This window comes from Equus caballus, chromosome 5, assembly GCF_041296265.1.
Source record: "Equus caballus isolate H_3958 breed thoroughbred chromosome 5, TB-T2T, whole genome shotgun sequence".
In the NCBI taxonomy this organism is placed as follows: Eukaryota; Metazoa; Chordata; class Mammalia; order Perissodactyla; family Equidae; genus Equus; species Equus caballus.
Genome location: NC_091688.1, coordinates 14935864 through 14955339, shown reverse-complemented (window position 1 = coordinate 14955339; position 19476 = coordinate 14935864). Strand labels below are relative to the sequence as shown.

The following is a 19476-nucleotide window of genomic DNA, read 5'->3' as shown; positions in this document are numbered from 1 at the left end:
GAACCCTCTGCCCTCCTCACCCCACCTCACTTCAAGCTCCCCCCCTCAACTGCACGGGGAGAGGCCGAGACAGACCAAGGCGAGGAGAGGGAGGCTGCAGTCCGGTTCCGACTTACTTGAAGAAGTCCTCCTTGCAGTAGACGCTCCCGGCCCTGGAGAAGCACCTGTCCGCCAGCTGCATCTGGCAGTCTGCACACTTGAGGCAGGAGCTGTGCCAGTGTCTGTCCAGGACCTTCAGGATGAACTTGTCCAGGATATGCTGGTTGCAGCCGGCGCACTGGGGGATCTCTGTGGGGAGAGGAGAGAGAGGCAGTGAGAGCCTTCCAGACGGCACTGCTGATAAAACCAGGCCCTGTGTGGATGCCTTCCCATTCTGCCCGTGGTGGGAAAGGACAAAACCCAAACCCCTAGGGATGCCACATATTGTTGTGCAGGCTGTACACTGCACCGAGGTGCCTGGTCAAGAGGGCAAGTGGGGACTAAAATCCAATCCATGCTTTGCTAACATAGCTTGGGTGGTTTTGGCCCAGAAGGGTCAGCTGTTTCTCAGAGTACCACAGGATAGCAGCATTAGCTAACCCAACTTATGCCAGCTGCAATCCACAGCCCAGCGGCCAGGAAAGCCAGACAACATTCACCTCTGTTTCCATGATATTTTCACTACTGGGTGGAATCTGTGCTAAAAACATCAGCCCCCAAAGTGAGCCCTGGCTAGGCACGCACTGAGAGGCCATCTAGCCTAAAAAGCAAATGGTTTGTGTCGGGGGTGGGCAGTGACTGACGTCCAGGTCTGCGGGGGAATCTCAATATTCTGAGAGAATCTCCTGAGAGTATTTTAGTGAACTGCAACAGATATCATGGATTGGCTTGATAACACCCCTTCCGAATGTGCCTTCCTGTACTGCAGACGGGAAAACTAGGAACTGCTTTTCCAGACTCCCTTGCAGCTCAGGTCCCAAATGTGAGTTAGAGTCTGCCCATCAGTTGCACTTAGGAGAGACCTGAATTCAGAACTGAGTTAAACAGAGGCACAGCCGAGGGGCGGGTTCCCATTTTGCTGGTGCGGAGCACGGCGGAGGCTGCGAGGGTCTGTGGTTGTGATGACCTGATCAATCAGGGCAGAGGTGGGGAAATCTGGGGGCTGGGAGTGATTCCCTGAAGCTCGGTCCAGAGCTGGCTCGTGGAGTTGAAAGCCACCTAAGACTCGATAATTGATCACTTTCTACTTAGATAATGACAGTGGATTCGGTTGTCTACAACTGAACCCTAACCACTGCCCCACCCTGTTCCTGTCCCTGGTGACTTCCTATCCGAGGTCTGTTTCTCTGCCACCCCATCTTTGGGGTTTGCTTAGGGGGTTGACAGTATTTTGAGTCACTGAAGTCTTTTCCAAATCTACAAAATGGTCAGGCTCCCATGGCTGGATGAACAAATAGTGCTAGCATCTCTGGCCCTTTTTCCTTGTACTTCTTCCCCAAAAAATGAGAAGGTAACAAATATTAAGAACAAAAACATAAAAGTATAGGCGTTTGGCTTCCTAGGTAGCCTCCGATGTAGCAGGTCATGAGGCTGGCAGCCCCGTGCTTTCTCACCTCGGTTATTATAGCACTTTGCTAATTGTTTGCTCACACACTGTCTTCCCCATGAGAAGGCAGAAAGAAAGAGGAACAGTGTTTCTTCCCCTGCTTTGGGTCCTCACTGCTGCGCACAGTGTCTGACACACCAGGGGAACCACGGATGTTCATCGCTGAATCAGTCATTGATGAAATCCTCCCTAAGAAGGTCACCTTGAAACAGGTCTTCACTCGTTTCTCTGTCATGCTCCAAAATGTCAATGAAAGTAGTAAAACCAAGTCTCTCACGAATCATACATGTTTCTCAGTTCCCATCATATTTGTTGGTTTGATATAATTTTAAAAAGTGTTAACATAAGGGAATTAACCTCAAAGCACTGGGGAAAATTTTTGAACACACTTAAACTTACGTAGAGAGAAAGCTTTCTCAAGTACTAAGTCATTTGTGTCTAAAACTCACAGACAGGGACATTCACTAAATGTCATCACCTGCGCTGTACACACAAGGGTCAATCTTGGACCCAATTAAACCCCAACCCCAGCCTGTTGCCTTCATGGCCTCGGCAGCCAACGACATTTGCCTGAAAGTTAGACCCATGAGACACCTTGCCCTTTGACCCCTTTCTCAGACCAAAATGCTGCATAAAAACTACCAGGAGTCACACAGAGGTGGCTGCGTGTGGGTCTAGAACCTGCTGCCTGTCCCGGTGCATATGGGATTTTTTTCCATCTCAAAAGCTTTCCTCCTTGACAAAGAAAGTGTTCGACCAATAAGTACTTACCAGGGAGTCCCAGCAAATTGCTAGGCACACAATAGCTACGGGAATTTCCATCCAGTGAGAGGGGCCAGGCAGGACACAGGGTAACACTGTGGATGCTGGGGCCAGACTGCCTGGGTGTGAATCCTAGCTCTGCTTTTCAACCTTGAACAAATTACTCTGCCTCTCTCTACTTCAGTTTTCTCACCTGTAAAAGGGGTGTGATGATGACAATAGTACCCAGTAGGATTGTTGTGAACAGCGAAGGACTCAATACAAGTAAGACAGGCCCTAGTATACAGTAGGTGTTTAATAAGGGTTTGCTATTATTAGTTATTTAAGATAACTAGGAACCAGGCATTAGATGTTGTGTTGCTGTGGCTAAGGGAGAAGAAAGTTAGGGACCCACGTTCATGGTCTTGATCTTACTGAACCCTTTAGAGAATCTCTGCAAAGATGGCATGACCCTCCTACAGGGCTCAGAGAGTGGCAGGTCACACAGCAACCCTGCAGAGGGCCTAGGGGCACGCCTGTCTGCCAGCCTGCCCTGCTCCAGGTAGGTGCTCACTCAGCCACACATCTGCCTCTCTCCAGGGACCATCCGCGAGCAGGGGGTGAGACTCTGAGGCGTGAGGGTGGACAACCAGGAGCTCCTGTGGTGTGACAAGCCCAGCCTTAGGGGACTTGGAAATTGGGGGACATCTCAGGTAAAAGAGTCCTAAAGGGCAAGGGGGTGCGGTTTTTCTGGATGCCTGCGCATTTGGAGCTCTGGCATCATTTTGCGTGGGAGGGGAAGGATACCCTAAACAAGATGCCCTCCTGCTCAGGGACGTGGTTTGTGGACATACGGGGCCGAAGCCGCAGGGACCTGTGCCCACCGGCCGCGAGTGCCCGCCCCAGACCCCGGGCCGTGAAGTAGCCGGCTACGGGGTCTTTGTGTGAGCAAACGGCTGGATGCCGAGGAACCAGGTACCGACCCGGCGGAGGCAAATTAACCCTTGGAGAACGGGGCGGAGAAGCTCCTCCGGCCTGGCTCTGGGCGTGCCCCTGGCGGCGGGCCCGCTCCCTCCCCGCGCCTGCCCCCTCCGGGGCCAGAGGGCCGCCCATTCCCACCTAATGGTTGCTTGGCCTTGCCTCGGAGGACAGATAGGGCTATATTTCTCCTCCTGGCCACAAATGCACGGCGATGAGGGCGAGGATGTATGCCCATAAAATTTATTTCGAGCAAGGTATCTACCGGGAGCCTTAATATGATGAGTATTCAAGAGAGAATACATTAAGGCTAATGTATGCAGGGAAGGGCGGTGCGGAGCTCCGGAGGCTGGGAAGCCGAGACAGCCTCGCGTTAAGGATCAACACTAAAAGCAGACAGACAAGCCATTTCAGCCTCCGGCTCGCAGGGGATGCTCCCCGCTGGGTCAGGCTGGGCCACCCAAACTCGGGCTTCCCAGAGAGGGGCCTTGGGACCAAACTGGGGTCCTCTGGTTTGGCAAAAATGTCAGAGACATACTAAGGGGGCTTTTTAAGTTAAAAAATAAAATCTTCCCCGCTATATTCCACTGTAGATTGGGGGGGGGGGTCTTTTTTTTTTTTTTTAAAGATTGACACCTGAGCTAACATCTGTTGCCAATCTTTTTTTTTTTTTTTAATTCTTCTCCCAAAAGCCCCCAGTACACAGTTGTATATTCTAGTTGTAGGTCCTTCTGGTTGTGCTATGTGGGATGCGGTCCCAGCATGGCTTGATGAGCCACGGTGACATATCTGTGCCCAGGATCCTAACTGGCGAGACCCTGGACTGCCAAAGCAGAGTGCTCGAACTTAACCACTGGGCCAGCCCTGGGGGGCATTTTTTGAAACAAAGATAATGTAGAAATGGTTTAAGAGATCCGTAATATACCAATAATAATAGTAAAACCAGGCGTCAAGAGCCTGGTATGAACTGGCCAGGTCCTGAATGTATATTTCCTCAATAATCCACACACCTTGGTCAGGAAGGTATTATTATCACCCTCATTTTGCAGATGAGGAGTGGAGCCTCTGAGAGGTCAAGCAGAGTGCCCGAGGTCCCACAGCGGGAGAACCAAGATTTGAAAACAGCCTGTGCTTAAGGTTGGCTAATTTGACCTGAGAGCCGGGGGTCTGAGATATCACCTCGCCTGGGTGGCTCTCCCCTGTCATTTCGTGGAGGAGAGATGGAGTCGTAGAGACAGTCTCAAAGCTGCTGTGTGTACAGTGACGAGGGGACACATGAGCCACTGGGCTTGCACTCCCTAACAATTGGGCAAATGGAGATGTTTGAGGCACAGATTTAGATCCGTCAGGCAGAGTATGCATGTGTTGTATGGGACAGACACAATGCTCAGGGGAGGGCTGGACGCAGGAGCCCCTGTCCCCCTGGTCCCCTCCACCCAGCAGCAAGGTGCCAGCTAGTGGACAGCATCTGTCACGTTCAGATTCATCCCTGCCTGTGAGGGGGTGGAGACTTGTGAACCCAGACCCCACACTTCAGGTGACAGCACCCTGTGCAATTATTTAGATTAGTGTGAAATGTAAGCAAGCTATCCAGAAATTTTTCAAAGAACAACAAAGTCTTTATTTTTTTCACCCAATAAATTATGCTTTTGTTTTTTTTTTTTTACAATTTGGAGAGACTGAACAGGACAGAGGTCTCCTACCAGAAATAAAATTGTAACCAAAATTTCCAAGGGGCAAGACGATTTCCAAATCCCTAGTGAACCCGACTTATTTCATGCGGCATTTGATATACGAAATTCCATTTTAGAAACTGGAATTTGAGCAGAGTCTTGGAGTCACTGAGATAAAATTGGATCTATAAACTCAGTTCCCAACGTGGGGAGTCATTTCATTTAAAATGAAAATTTGTATCTTATCTGCACACAAGTGTCCTGTGGTGATGCTCTCTGCTGGGCTCTACAAGAGTAAACTCAGCATGAAAACACAGCAACACGCCTGGAACAGCCAAGGAATCTGCAGAGACGCGGCACAATACATTCTCCTTCAGCAGGGCCCATCCACCAGAATCTTCTGTGCCCTGCAGAGTGACACGGCTCAAGGCACAGACTTAAGTCCACAGGGAGAGCAGCTGTGTGCACACATACAGACACCCTTGCTATCCATGCAGACACTCTCGCATACACTCACAAAGGCACATATTCACACATACTTACAATATACATAAAGACACACATAACACAGACACACTCACATAGACACACATAGGGAAGTACAATCACCAATAAACAAAGACACACCCTGAGACATACACACTCATACATACACAAAGGCACCCACACATACTACATTCACATAGACACACAGACACACACACACATATTCACATATACCCAGACACACATACACATACTCATATGTACACAAACACACAAATGCCACAGATACTTACACACACTCACACATACACATAAATAGGCACACACACACATCCTTACACACAGGCTGAGGCATCACCATTCTGGAAAAAAAAAAGCCAATTCTTCTAAAGTCAAACTCTGTGGAAAGAAAGCCATCACCGAATGCGGGAGCTGTCCAACCCTGGAGTGGTGGGGAGAGTGGGCAGTGAGTGAAATAGGAAGCTAGGAGGAAGTAGAAACATTCTGTTCAGACACTGTTTTGGAAAACTATTGGGGAATTTGAAAGTTTTCAGTTCTGTTTAGAGTTTATATCTTCATATCTTTAGGTCTGCCAAATTGTTTATAGTAAATCCTGGATCAGAGTCTGAGAGACCTGGGTTCAGATGCTGATTCTACCATGTATGTGATCTTGGACAAACTGCTTAACCTCTTTGAGCCTCAGTTTTCTTATCTGTAAAATGAGGATATCCAGTCACTCAGGGTAGCCGTGGGATCACATCAGACAGCGAGTATAAAACATCTAGCCTCATAACACCTTTGTCCAAGCTCAGTGGTCAGCTCTCTTCTCCCTTCTGTCATGGCCAGTCACCAACCAGATGAATTTGTATATTTAAAGTGTATCAAAATTATTTCATGCTTCATTATTTCCCAACATAATTTTTCCCTCCCTCACTGCCCTCCCCATACGCACACAACACTCAAAACTCTCCTCCATCCCCTTAGTTCCAAAGCACCTGGAAGATGTACACCCCTTTCTAATCAACATAATCCCAGAGTATAAACACAGATAACGAAACATTACAAGGTTCGGTCTTTTCGGAATAAACGAACCTGGCAGATTCTTTCCTCCACAGAATGAGGGCAAATTTGCCAAACCTTGGTCCTTTCCCTCCATGTGAATGGTGAGGACATGGTTGGGGGGGGGGGCCCACCAACTACCTAACCTCACTTCACTTTTGCTGTAATGTATTCAGGTAAGAGTGCACTGAGTTCAAATTAACATCGGGGGCTTCTGGCATTTTTCTTGGAGACATCTAAATGCCTAATGGACAAGTGACTATTTCTTATTTCATAAGAAATGGCTAAAAACCCTTTGCCTGTAGACATATCTACTTCTTCATCAAGGAAGCTTATAAACCCCACAACATGATGCCCAGCCCTCAAGTCACTGAAGTACCACAGTGGGGGTGCACAGGGCTTATTTTTCAGAGCGGCCCATCAGGAAATAGATTCCATTTTAAATTCCCAAATTCCTCCAGGAGTAAAGCTTCAGAAAGCTGAGAAATAGGAAATGGAAGAGATCAAAAGGTCTGATGTGGTCCGTGGTAGACCAAATTGCCCCTCCCCCCGTGGTGATATATAATAAGCATTGTGCATATTTATCCCCCACTCGAGTTTCTTCATTTCCAAGAGACTGCCCTCAAGGAACCGGGGACCACCATCACACATTTCACAGACAGTTTGTGTGTGTTTGTTTGATCGATTTTAATTCTTTGAAAAATGGTGTTTTCTATCTCTTTGGTCATAGATGATCAATAAACAAGGTGAGGAAGAAATTTTTTTCCACTAAAGAGACTAACACTAGACCCAACACACTTGACAATGACTTCTAAAATGTATTTAAGAAAGTGCACCTTTCTGGGGAAATGAATTAGAATTTCAGATATTTCCATTGGAACCATAATGCTGATGAATACTGTAATATTTTTAAAATTTTAAATATTTTTAAAAATATTAAGTTACTTTGTACTGAGAGGAATAATCTTCATTTAACCACGCTCGGAGCTCAGATTAATATTTTGTAAAATTTGGACTTTGATGCACCATCCTGGAGTCCTGGGGAGCATTGCTTTTTAACTGCCTTTTGGACAAATACAGTTGCTTTTTTTGTTTCATAATTTGACTTGACACCTAATGCCCTGGACAAAGTTTTCCTTGCTTCTTTCATGCTACAGAGCTGGGATCCGTGGGAGATGCTTCCAGAGCTCCCTGTTCACAGACCCCACAATACTCCCTGTCGGCTTGGCCATCCTCTCGGGATACCCAGGAGCACTCCGGCCCCCTCAGGGCAGCTCCATCTGCAAAATGGGGACCGGGATCCTGGTCTTTAAGATCACCAGCCCTCTGAACTTTGTGAAGTACTTGCCAATCTGCAAGTTCATTTACTCTTCCCAGAGTCCTTGTGAAAAGTGAACTTCTGCACTTAAAAGGGCTTCCCTAAGCGCACACAGTTGGGAGCCAAACTGGGGCTAGAACCTTCTTTTTCTCTGGGACAGATTCCGGAGCTGACTGAAGACCATGGTTTCCAACAGTGCCCACCAAAGCCACCTCTATCTGGTGGTTCCCCCCCCAAATCCTTTTGCTGGTAACTTCACCCCAGGAGTAAGTAGTTTTTTGAGCTCTGTCTTAACATTTGACCAATGTATGTTTCGGAAAATATGTAATTTTATTTATTTAAGGTTCTTTACTGACTACAAACTGAAAGGAGAAGACAAACGGGGTTTTAAGGAAACACATATACAATTGAGGTATTATGCAAATGTTTTTCTTGGAATTCTCCATTCCTTTGCCACATATGGGGGTGGGGGGAGGGGACAACAGCCAGTGGCAGACATCGCTGCTCCTTCACCTAAGGCTCCCTGAGCGAGTAAGCAGGAAGATGGTTTTGAAAAGGCAGGCTGGGGAAATACTCTCAGTGGGGGCTCATGGATTTAGTCTCAGAATGACTAATTCTAAAGTGTGTCAACGTAAGGCCACAGGACAGACCAAGTATGGCCCCGTGGCTGCCTAAACTCATGCCTAAGTTCTGGAATATCCAAGTCTAAGAATTATAACAGAGGTATAGTTAAACTACAATTAAATTAATTGAAAGTCCTATTACTGGATACGTATTTCAAAACTAAAACTTCCCAATTCAAAGTCGCCACCATCACCACTAACAATAAAATCCTGTTTTCTGATCACAACTCCCCTTTTAAATCACCTGATAATTGTCAGTGAAGGAACCAAGGACTAATTCATCTCTGCAGCCCACACGCAGGGTCAGCCTGAGACCCAGGATGCAGTTTTACATGACGAATCACGACTAGATGTGTCTGGGGTTTTTTTCCCTCCTGGCTCTTTATTTGCCATTTCCCTATTGAAGACAATTCATTTTTTACCGAACATTTTATAGCTTCCTTTTTTATATTTTTCCTTATTTTAAACCAATGTATCTTGAAGAGACCATAACATAATTTTCCAAAATGTTTTAGAAATTTCCTCTTAAGGGATCTTTGTAACCTAGTGGAAGAATCTCATAAACAACACAGCTGAAGCACAAAATTCCCATATTAATTCTTTAAAACAAGGAGAAAAGGCACATTGAATTCTGTGGCATTTTGTGATGGCAATGACAGCGCTAAACATAGAGATCTGGGCCAGCCACAAAAATATTGGGGAAACTCTAATAGAAAAAAAACCTGGCATTACATTTAAGGTAAATTATATTCTCTACTATAATTATACTCACTTAAATGCTTTAAAAATACATCAATCTACACATCTTACCGTCTTATCTAATTTCTAGTTTTTTCTAGTTTGTGTTGACAAATGACTAATACCTAGAAAAAAGTCAGGAAATCTTCACATCAGAAATGATCATATGGAACATTGTCTTTCCCCTCCACCTCTCCTCCAGGTACTATTTATTTCATTCGGTGATTGGGGGTCCCTTTGAAAATCTCCTTTGTTCTTTTTCTGCCTAGACAGCTGAAAAGTAGTAACCTCTTCAATAAAAGATTAAATTCAAAAGTATCCTGGAGATAATTTCGATGTTACCATTTTAAGGCTGAATTTGGATAACATTTAATAGAAGGAGTCCCTGTAGTAAATAAAATACACAATGTAAATATGTGTTTGCAGGCATAGGCTTAGCTTCTAGATTAGATATTGACACAGAATTAGTAATCTTCAGTAGAATATTGAATATTCTCAGTAATTGCAAATAAACCAGAAAAATCACATTAAACAAACCCATCACAGTGTATGGAAATGCTGGGGACACATCTCTATTTCCACTCCATTTTCACATTTAATCATTGCTAAATCTTCGCAATGTATTTTTCTGATGTCTCATTCTGTAGCAATATTCCATATGTTTGGCAACCTCTCCCTCATAAGAAGAAACTTTCAATTAATTTGGCTGCAAGTTTTGTCTCTATTAAGCTATTCCCGAACCAATCCTTTAACCCCCTAACATTATAATTAAAGCAAATTATACTTTAAAGGCATTGGGGGGTGAGGTACCGCAGTAAAACATCTGTGGCTAAACCCAGCCTGACAGAGGGAGCGGAGTGGGGAGATCTGAGAAAAGAAATCCACCAAAATAACAACAGGAGTCAGGACTTGCCTCCCAAGATGATTTTCCTGTCCGCCACTAATACAGTTAACCCAAAGTACATTTTCCAAGGGGGAATCAATTCCAATTTTGCCAATTATACCCAACCTGTCCACCTACTCCCAAGGGCAGCGCCTCAAAATGGTTGATTTGTGCTCCGTTTTGATCAGGGCTCTGCAAAATTGAGGACTAAAAAAGGTAAAACCTCACAGCGGCATCTATTTTTAGCTGATTTCCTCCTACCACAAACAACAATAGCCCAGCTCCAAGGCAGCTTCTGTCTTGGTCCCAGAAATGGCCCTTTTCTCGCCAGGCCACTAGAGTGAGAGTGAGGGACCTCACCACCCTGCAGCTTGCTGACGGCTCACCCCCAACGAAACCCCTGTGCAATGAATTCCTGCACAAACCCCTCTTCCTCCCACAAAGACCTCACAAAGGAAGGAAGGAAGAGACAGAGGAAGGGAGGGAAGCAGGGAGGGAGAAAGGAAGAAGAGAAAGAGAGACAGAAGGCAGACATTTAAGCCAAGATGGAATTTTCCTAAAAGCTGTAGACGCTGTTGGCTCACATCTGTGTTATGGGCATTGTTAACACTCACTCCAGGAAGGGAGAAAAGGCAGAAAATCATTACAAAACTAAATCTGCACCCTCCTATCGCCGCCATCTCCAAACCCAAACCCTACACTGTAATGCATCTGGTGCGGCCACAGCAAACGGCCCCTTCAGTCCCTGTCCAACGTTGGGTTTCTCAAAGTGGGTAACAGCACCCCTTCCCTCCTCGCATCAGCTAAACTGGTTCCAGGTCTCTGTACAGCCCAGAGCTTCTCAGCTGGAATCCCCATAAATTTCCCTAATTGAAAGAAATGACACAAGGTCCCTCCATCCAACTCCACCAACCCTCCGCCATCCACGACTCTTCAATTTGGAGGAGACTAGTTTCCCAGCCAGAGAAATCCACCAAATATCCCGCACCCCTGACCAAAACAAGGGGCTCAAAGGAGATTTCCCAACAACGTGATAGAGAGAAAGGTTAGCCCCTGTTCATTGACTTTCCATCGCTGGACAACTGCAGGTGCGACCTTCCCTCCTCTTCAGCCACCCGCCTCCCCAGCACCAGCGCCTCTCCGGGTTCTGTCTGCTAATGCGGGGCTAAGTCCTCACTAATTGACGCTAGCGCAGAGTGAAAGGGCACTAAAATCCGAGGTAAATGGGAAGTTAGGACAATGGAAATATTTAGGACTTGAGGCTGTCTACACCTGGTCAGCGGGGTCATCAGGTCACTGTGCAAAATCCAAGAAGCTCCCGTGGCCGTGTTTTTGTTACTCAATGGGAAGAAATTGCTTTGCCGGTCTTCCGCCTCCCTCGACCCCCACCTCACCGCCAGCAGGACTCGATTTTTAAAAACGCAGTCTCCAAGACGTCTTGAGGACTCGCGTCGGTCGCTCTAATCCCCAGAGCATTCAGCCCACATTCTTGCCTTAACCTCGCTTTGTTTGTGGCGTGTCGGGAGGCAGGCACACCTAGCTCTGCTCTTCCCTCCTGTAACTTCCCGCCGCTCCCGGTTTCATCCCGCCCTGGCTTTCCTGGTAACTCCTCTCCTTCATGCTTAGTTTCACTCTTCAGATCCCTTTAAACGACATTCGCCTGGCCTCTAAAAACAAGTTTTAAAAAAGAAAAAACCCCATCCTGGAAGAAGCCAACCTCTGAGCGCCTGGGTCCCAGGCCAGCCGCGGCTTCCCGTGTTCCGCGGGCGCAACCTGCGGCCCGCGCCATTTCGCCTTCCCGGCCGCACAGTCATCAACAACCTCCCCGGGTCGAATTTCATTTACTTCCTCGGCTGCCCAGGTAGAGACCTCGGCTCCCGAGCCTGCCACGTTTCGCGCGCTCGTCCAGATCCGCCAAGCCCTGGAAGCAGGGCCGGGAGCCGAGGCTCGAACTCCAGCAGGGCGCGCGGACCCGCTCGCTGCCTCCAGGCTGTGCGCAGGAGCCGCTCCCAAAATGCGAGAACCGCTTTCCAAGGGTTAAAAAGTCACCGAAAGGCTCGTGCCGCCGGCGTTGGGGTTTAGTTTTGTCTTCCCAAAAGCTTGGCGCGAAATGGGTCTGGGGAGGAAGGGAGGTTTCACCCCGGCCTCCCCTCTCTGGGCGCGCTGTCCGCGCTCGCGCCCACCGCGCCTTTCCCCGCGGAAAAAGTCTGCCACCTCTCCGAAGGGGCAGGAAACGGGTCCCCGGCTTGGCCTATCCCAGCTCGCTCAGTGGCGCTCAGGAGAGTAAGGCAGCAAAGGAACGGGCAAGGCGGATGGAGGGAAAGGGCCGAGGCGCAGGAATGCCGAAGGATGTGCGCGGTGGACGCAGAGGCCGTCCCTCCCTTGGTCCCTTCGCAAATACGACCTCCACCCTGGGCTGCGGGAGGCGGTGTGCGCAAAGCCGGCTCTCCCTGAAAAGCCGCCCTGTCCGCACCTGCCTCCATCGGCAAGACCTCAAAATCCCAGGGTGCGCGTCGAGCGAGCGCTCAGCACCCTGCGCCGCCGGCAGGTGGGCAGCAAACGCTTGTTGAAGGGGTTCATCGGCAGTTGTCCGGGCCACCCAGGCCGGCCCCTGCCCGCGGGGCGGAGGAGGACCTCTGCCCCGGTCGCGGCGAGGTCACGCAGGTCGCGCTCCCAGACCCGTGGACGCCGCTCCCTCCCAGCCCCGCCTGGCTCTGGTTTTCCGCCAGGCTGGACCACGACCAACTCAAGTTAGGTCTTCCTTCCTCTTCTCAGTCCCAACTTTCCGTATTCCCTGGACACTGGGGACCACTCGATGCAGACCTTCGCCCCTCCCCCGCCCCACCTGCCTGTTCCTGTCCTGGTTAAATCGTCAATTCCGCGCCCTGAGCGCCCTGGGACTGCGGCTTCCCAGGAGGGCTCCCCTCCACCCTCACTGCCCTCTCTGATCTGAGGCAGTGGAACGCAGGAGGCCGGAGCCCGCTCGCCTGGCGGGCGCCCTTGGCCATCTGCCGCCCCAAGCGTGGCGTTGCCGCGGTCACCCGGGTTTCTCCAAATTGCTTTCTGGGTGGTGCGCAGCTCTGGCCCGAGACTGGGGCTGGATCCTCGCGCTTAGAGAATCCGAATCCCCAACCTGCGAGGCCCTAATGTACTAGCGGGGACAGCCAGTCTGACCTTTAAAAGTTGGCTCTCGCCTAAAAATATTTCTGTGATGCGGGGAAGGAGGTTTGCAGTTTTGGGGGCTGCTGTTTGAATTTCTGGATGGGAATCTGCTAGAATCTCAGTATCTCTCTTTGTGTATGTGTATATATATCTATTTTTTCATTTTTACCCCCGGCATCACGAGAAAAGGCAAGAATGGAAAGAACAGCGAATCGCTGCTCCAGAGTTTGAGAAAACTTTCGGTCCGGGAAATGAGTCCATTCCACCAGGTAAGAAACGGCCTGTAAGAGGGTGGTAACATCGGGGCCGCGAATTCTGACACGAACGGAGCTGGGAAATTTACCCCATGCACCCCGCAGGAGCCCCAGGAAGGGAAGAAAGGATAGTGGGACGTCCCAGAGAAGTCCTTCACCCAGATTCTACCAAATACAAAATCAAATACCCATTTCCCACAGCGTCGGGGTTCGCAAGAGCTGCAAGAAGTAGATATTTTAGGGGACAAGGAAGGAACAGGAGACGCCTTAAGCCTGCTCCCCATTTACCACCCCCAGCCTGGACCGAGCGAGCGGGTGGCTCCTTCCTCCTGCTCGAGTCAGCCCGCTCTCCAGCCAGCAATTCGGGGAGCCGCCGCTGTCGGTCGTCCTTTCCCTCGGTGCCCCGGGAGACTACGTAGGAGATGGGCCAAAACCGAGGGCAAGGGGCAGCTAAAACGCCCACCTCCCGGTATGTCCCGCACGGTTCAGAGTCGTCTTGGCCCGCAAGAGGGCCAGCAGGACCCAGATGCGGGAACGGGGGTGGGGAGGAGATTGTTGAATTCCGGGAGGAAAGAACTTCGGGGCGGGCTTGGGAGGCACTCACCGCACCAGCGCTGCCCGGGGTCCGGCGCTGTGCGGACTCGGACCTTGGCGTTCCTGCAGCCCCGAGGAAGGCGGAGAAGTCGACCCGGGCGGAGGCAGACGGTGCCCAAAACGGGAAAGATCCGCGACCCTAAATCATGGGCCGAGTAGCCGGCACCCACTAGCTTAGGACGAGGTCTCCTTCTGAACCTATCCACTCGGCCGGAAAAAACCACCGAACTCTTTCAAGGGGGTCCGAGGCCCGTGCTGGACACGACCCCGAGGGTGCCACCTCCTGCCACTCAGGGCAAGAAGCCAGAGTTTTGTATTCCTTAGAAAACATTAACCCGAGGCGGGAGCGGAGCTGCCCGGCTGCCCTGTCGGGTCCGAGAGCAAGGGGGTGGTGCTCTCCTCTCTACGCCGAGATGCTCTCAGGATCGCTCCCAGCCTCCTCCCGCCCGATTCTTCCCGAGCTTCTTGCCCAGACCGACGCCCCTCAAACCGATGCAGACCCCCAAGCTTGTCCCGGGAAGTCCGAGCAGGGCGCGGGCCCGATCGGGCCGCCCCGGGGCTGTTGGAACCACGAGGATCGGCCCGGCCCCCAACCTTTGCGGGGTGAAGCAGGAGGAGGGCGACCGCGCTGACCACGAGTCTGCCCGGGAGCGAGCAGTGGGGGCGGCGGGGGCCAGAGTGTAAGGGAGAAGGCCGGCAAGAGAGAGAAATTATTACATTACTTGCCGGTTTCCTGGAGGGAATGCGCCTCACCCATCCCCAAATAAGCAAAAGAATATTCTGACTGCCGAGGAAACAAACTGGATTCAAACTCCTTCTAAAATGCCCCTAGAGGCCATGGCACCAGAGGCACCGAGGTTAGGGGATCCCTAGATCTGCGCCCCAAGTGCTCCATTTGTGGTGGCTCATAGTGAAGAAGCCCAACATGTGTGTGTGTGGAGGAGGGGGGGGCAACTCAAAACTTCCAGTTGGCAGGTTGGTGGGACCCCGGTGGGAGAGAATTTTTGTTGGCCCCCTGCCCAGGTTTAAACACAGGCAGACCTGAAAGTACCCTTCTTCCTCCCAGAGGCCCAAGGGTTGTCCCCCATCCCCACCCCCACATGGAGTTCTTAGGCCACTGGGCCCCATGTCCCAGAAAATGAATGGCTGTATGTGTATGTGAGGGAAGCACACCCCACCTCTACTTGGTTCCCAGCACCAACACCCTAACAGCCAGGGGCCACATCCGCTGCAAGGGGGTGAGTGCAACCCACACACATCCCCAAAGGAAAACAAATGGGAATCCCCAAGTCTTGAGGCATTGGGTCCCTCAGTTTGGGCTGGTGCCTCCTCCACTCGAGGCCACAGAACCAGGGCAAGACAAAAGGAAGGACAGACCACTTGCTCCTGGTTCGGCCTCGCCTCCCTGGGCCGACGGGACGAGAGTCCCCTTCTCTACCTCATTAAGTTTTCCACAGGAGAAACCCAGACTGGGAGCCCTGGCGCAATGTAGCTCTGAAGGCGAGTTCTAGGCATTTTAGGAAATCGCGTTCCCGACGTCGAAATCAAAGTTGTCTCTGAGTAAGAGAAGCAAAAAGTGACAATCTGAGAGAGTGTGTCTGCATCCCAAGAAAGGCCGTCGGAGCAGAGCACAGCATCCTTGGTTGCAGTCCTAACAGGCCACCTACGGACCACAACTGTAAACGCAGAGACGCACGGCGTAACAAGGACTGGAGTCACACACGCCTTGCGCCCACTCACACACCCCTCTCACTCGAGCAGAGCCACAGTCAGCTTAAGGACTTGGAGCCCCTTTGCCAGAGTCTGTGTTTTGGTTCTTGCAGGGGCTGAGAGCCCGCTCCCTCCCTGCCTGTGTGTGTGTGGGGGGGGGGGGGGCGTAAGGGGGCAGTGAACCCCCAACGTCCTCTACGAACACATCTTAGTCAGCAGTAAACTCCCCAAGGCATGGCGCAGCCGTGGAACTGTTTGCTAACAGTTGACAGAAAAAGACACAAAAGATAACTGCAGGAGAGAATCAAGAAACAACCTAAATAGGTTTGGGTGAAGCTGTCCTCTTCTAGTCCCTTCTCAAAAACTTCCCAGGGAAGCCTGGGACGCACGCTCGCCAGCCTGCCCTTTTGAGACACGGCCAGGGCAGAAACCCTGCCTTGGAGAGCCGGGGCGAAGGAGGGCGCGCTCGTGCGCCCTAGTTCGAAGGTAGGCACCTCCGTGGATGAGCCGATCCTTGCTTAAACCTCGAGGGTGTAGCGACCGCTCCACTAGAGAAGTCCCAGGCAGAAGCACGGCCCCTTGGCAAGCGGAGTGAAGGAACCCTTCGTCTCCCCACGGTGCCCAGGGGCGTTCCGCAGAGCCCGCGAGCCTGACGCGCAGGACACACGCGGCGCCCGCCACGCGCGCGCGACGCCCCCGGACCTGCTTGGCGCAGATTCTCCATCCGAGACTCTGTTCCGGAGTGAGAGACAGAGACAGATTCTCTCTGAAAAAACCCCTGCGCGCACACACCCACACAAACGCAGAGACCTGAGGATAAACACTCCCCGAGCTGCAGCCGCCTTGCTAATTTCGGACGCGGGAAAGAAAGCCGGCGGGCGGGCGACTGAAGCGCCCCGCATCCTTGTCTCTCCCCTTCCGAGTTCAAGCCATCCTGAGAACCTGCCCTCTCCTGCGCAACGGCTGTACCCCGAGTTCACAACTTCGTCCCGGCTCTTCTCCCTCCCCTGCATTCCTCGGCTAGCTGGAATATGGCGAGTGGACTTTCTCACTAGGAGCAGGCAGTCCCTGGCGGCGCAGGCGGCGGGCGCAGCGGGTAGCAGCAGCTGAAGACGCACCAGGCGCGCACGCCCTGCGCGCGGGGACAGAGCGTGTGGCCTGGGCTTCCGCGCCGCCAGCCCTGGGGGCGGGGGACGCGCTCTCCAACTTCCCGCCAGCTGGGGTGAAGTTGCATAGCGGTACTGGGAGCTTTGACCGTAGCCCCGAGGAGGAGGGGGAGAATGACTTGGGGGGACCACCCCAGCCCTCAGGCCTGGCCTGCAGCTCCTTCCCCTCGTGTCCCCAGACAGCACTCTCCCCAACGCTCCTAGAAAAGCCATGGGGCTGGGGATGCGGGGTGAGGTACCCCTGGCTCGCCTCGAGCATGATCCGCAAGGCTTTCACTTTCGGCCCCAAAAGCCAAGAGCCAGGGCCTTCAAACACACTCTGGCCGGTGCCCCTGCCCTCTGACTGCCTCTGCCCCCAGGCCGCCGGCCCCTCGCCCCACCCGGCCCCTTCGGTCTAGGCTCCGCACAGCAACTGGCTCGCCCCGCACTGGCCAAGGGTGCTGGCTGTCTTGTTATCAAATTAAATCAGCGAGAAAGGGGGGAGTCTTACGTTGCATCGGCACACCAAGCATCTCCGGGAGCCCCTTGACAGCCCCCTCCGCGGGGACAGATGCGCTCTGCATCATCTCGGAGCGAGAGCCAGCGAGTCGCAGTCTACGGAGATCTCTTGCTCTCTTGCTCAAGCTGGATTCAGAAATTTGAAAATAATAATAAAAAACCCAACCAGGCCGCCGAAGTCACGGTGGAAGCCGGACCCTCCGCCTCTCCGGGAGGATTCCACAGGCTGGCTGGCCCCCTCCCCCCGCCAGTCCTCAGTCTGTTTCAAATCCCTTTGATCTCGTTCTCCCGGGTTGGTGCACATCCCGGGTTGAGGAGACGCCGTTGCTGCAGCTCTGGCTTTTTTCCCCTCCTCCCTCCCCCGCCCGCTTCTCTCCCCCTCCCCCTCCACCCTTCGCGTGCCGGCCGCCGGGGAGGCCGCGGTCACCCAGGCATTTTGATTCATTCACACTGCAGGAGCAGCCGTGACGTCGCTTTCCGCAGGGAGGCCCGCCCTTCAGCCAATCCCCCGACCCGGCAGCGGGCGGCGGACCCCGGCCGGAGAGGGGGTCCTGGAGCCCCAGGGGAGCCGGCCGCGCAGGAGGGCGGGGCGGCACGGAGCGGGGCGGGGCCTCGCGCCCGTTCCCCGGCTGCCCGCGGTGCGGGCTCGCGCCCCGGTATAAATATTGCGGCTGGCTCGGCCGCGGCAGCGGGCGGTCCGGGACGGCGGCGCCCGGCGCCCGCAGGTTTCCGCGGTCGTCTGGGGGTTCTGGCTCCAGCCAGCGGCTCTCCTCCCCGCCCCTCCGTTGGGACCAACAGGCGAGGAAGGGCGGGGCAGACCCTCCCGAGGCCCGGGCCGCCCAGCGGTGTCTTTCCCTCGCGCGCTCTCGGTCCCGGGCTTCTCTCCGCCGGACCGAGCGCGCTCCGTAACCAGATGACTCCATCCTTATCCTCCTCCTCTTCTCCTCTGGCCAATTCCTTTCCCGCCGGCGCTTCCCAGCCCTTGCTGTCTCTCCCCCGCGTCTGGCTGAGGCTGGGCCAGGGACAGCCCGTACTCGGTCCGGAACGCGCGAGTCACGCAGCGGGCGGCGGCGGGCCGGGGAAGGCGGCCAGGGGCTGCGCGCGAAGGTGGCGGGGCGCGGGCCCCCTGTGCGCGCCCCCGCACGCCGCGGCCTGCAGCCCTGAGTCCGCTCTTCCCTCCTCCTCCGCCCCGTCCGGGCCTCGCGCGTTTCGCCGGCGGGGCCTCCCGGGCGGTTCTTCCCGCGTCCGCTCAACTCCGTCGTGCCCTCGATCCCCAGAGACCGCTCTGCCACGCCCGCTGCAACCGCGGGCACTTCGAACAGTTCCCGACCTCGTGCGTGGTGGACGGCAGCGCTCTCTCGGACACCCGGAGCTAACCAGCGAAGGGACGGGTGTTGCTTATTTTGTTTACAAGACACACACAAACAAATTCTCAACGCAAGTTCCTGGAGGAAATAACTCAGAAGGCCCACCGCCGGGACAGGTCTCCGCGGAGGTTCTCTGATGCTTCCACAGATGCTCTGACGCCGCCCGACTGCAGGAGCAGGAAACCCATCCCCCCTGCCACAGACCCCAGTGGCTCTCTGTCTCCTAGTCCTCGCGACACCCCCATCCTGAATTTCGTTCCAGAGACTAGACAGACGTGTCCTCCCAGCCTAGTGGGGTCCAGCTCGGATGGGAAGGGGGACTGTGTGCCCTCTCTGGCATTCCAGCGTTCCCTTGCTTTTTCCCCTGGCGTTGTCCCCAAATAGGGACCCCCAGGGTTGATGAAGGACGACCATGAGGGTGGGGGAGGATGGCGTGGCCCTCTGCGCTTAGAATTTGTCTTCAGTGAAGTCACAGTGACTTCTGTGTGTCCTGGTACTGGGTTGGCATCATCTCTTCCCCTGTTTACCTGCGAACTGACTCTAGCGCGCCAGAAAAAAGCAAAGAACCCGGTGATATTTTCTGTGTTTGACAAAATGTTTTCTACAAAGATATAGCTAGTAAACAAACACGACGAAATGCC

General features: G+C 52.8%; 1 protein-coding gene across 1 annotated transcript in view; it reads right to left on the bottom strand.

The window, feature by feature from the left end:
* Window positions 1-18038, bottom strand: part of LHX4 (LIM homeobox 4) — a 43370-nt gene extending 25332 nt beyond the window's left edge. The window contains exons 1-2 of the mRNA XM_001914825.6: window positions 17461-18038; window positions 117-288 (exon numbers count right to left, since the gene is read on the bottom strand). Coding sequence (XP_001914860.1) covers window positions 117-288; window positions 17461-17536 — 248 coding nt within the window. The 5' untranslated portion in view covers window positions 17537-18038. The remainder of the gene's footprint in view (window positions 1-116; window positions 289-17460) is intronic.
* Window positions 18039-19476: the final 1438 nt, after the last annotated feature.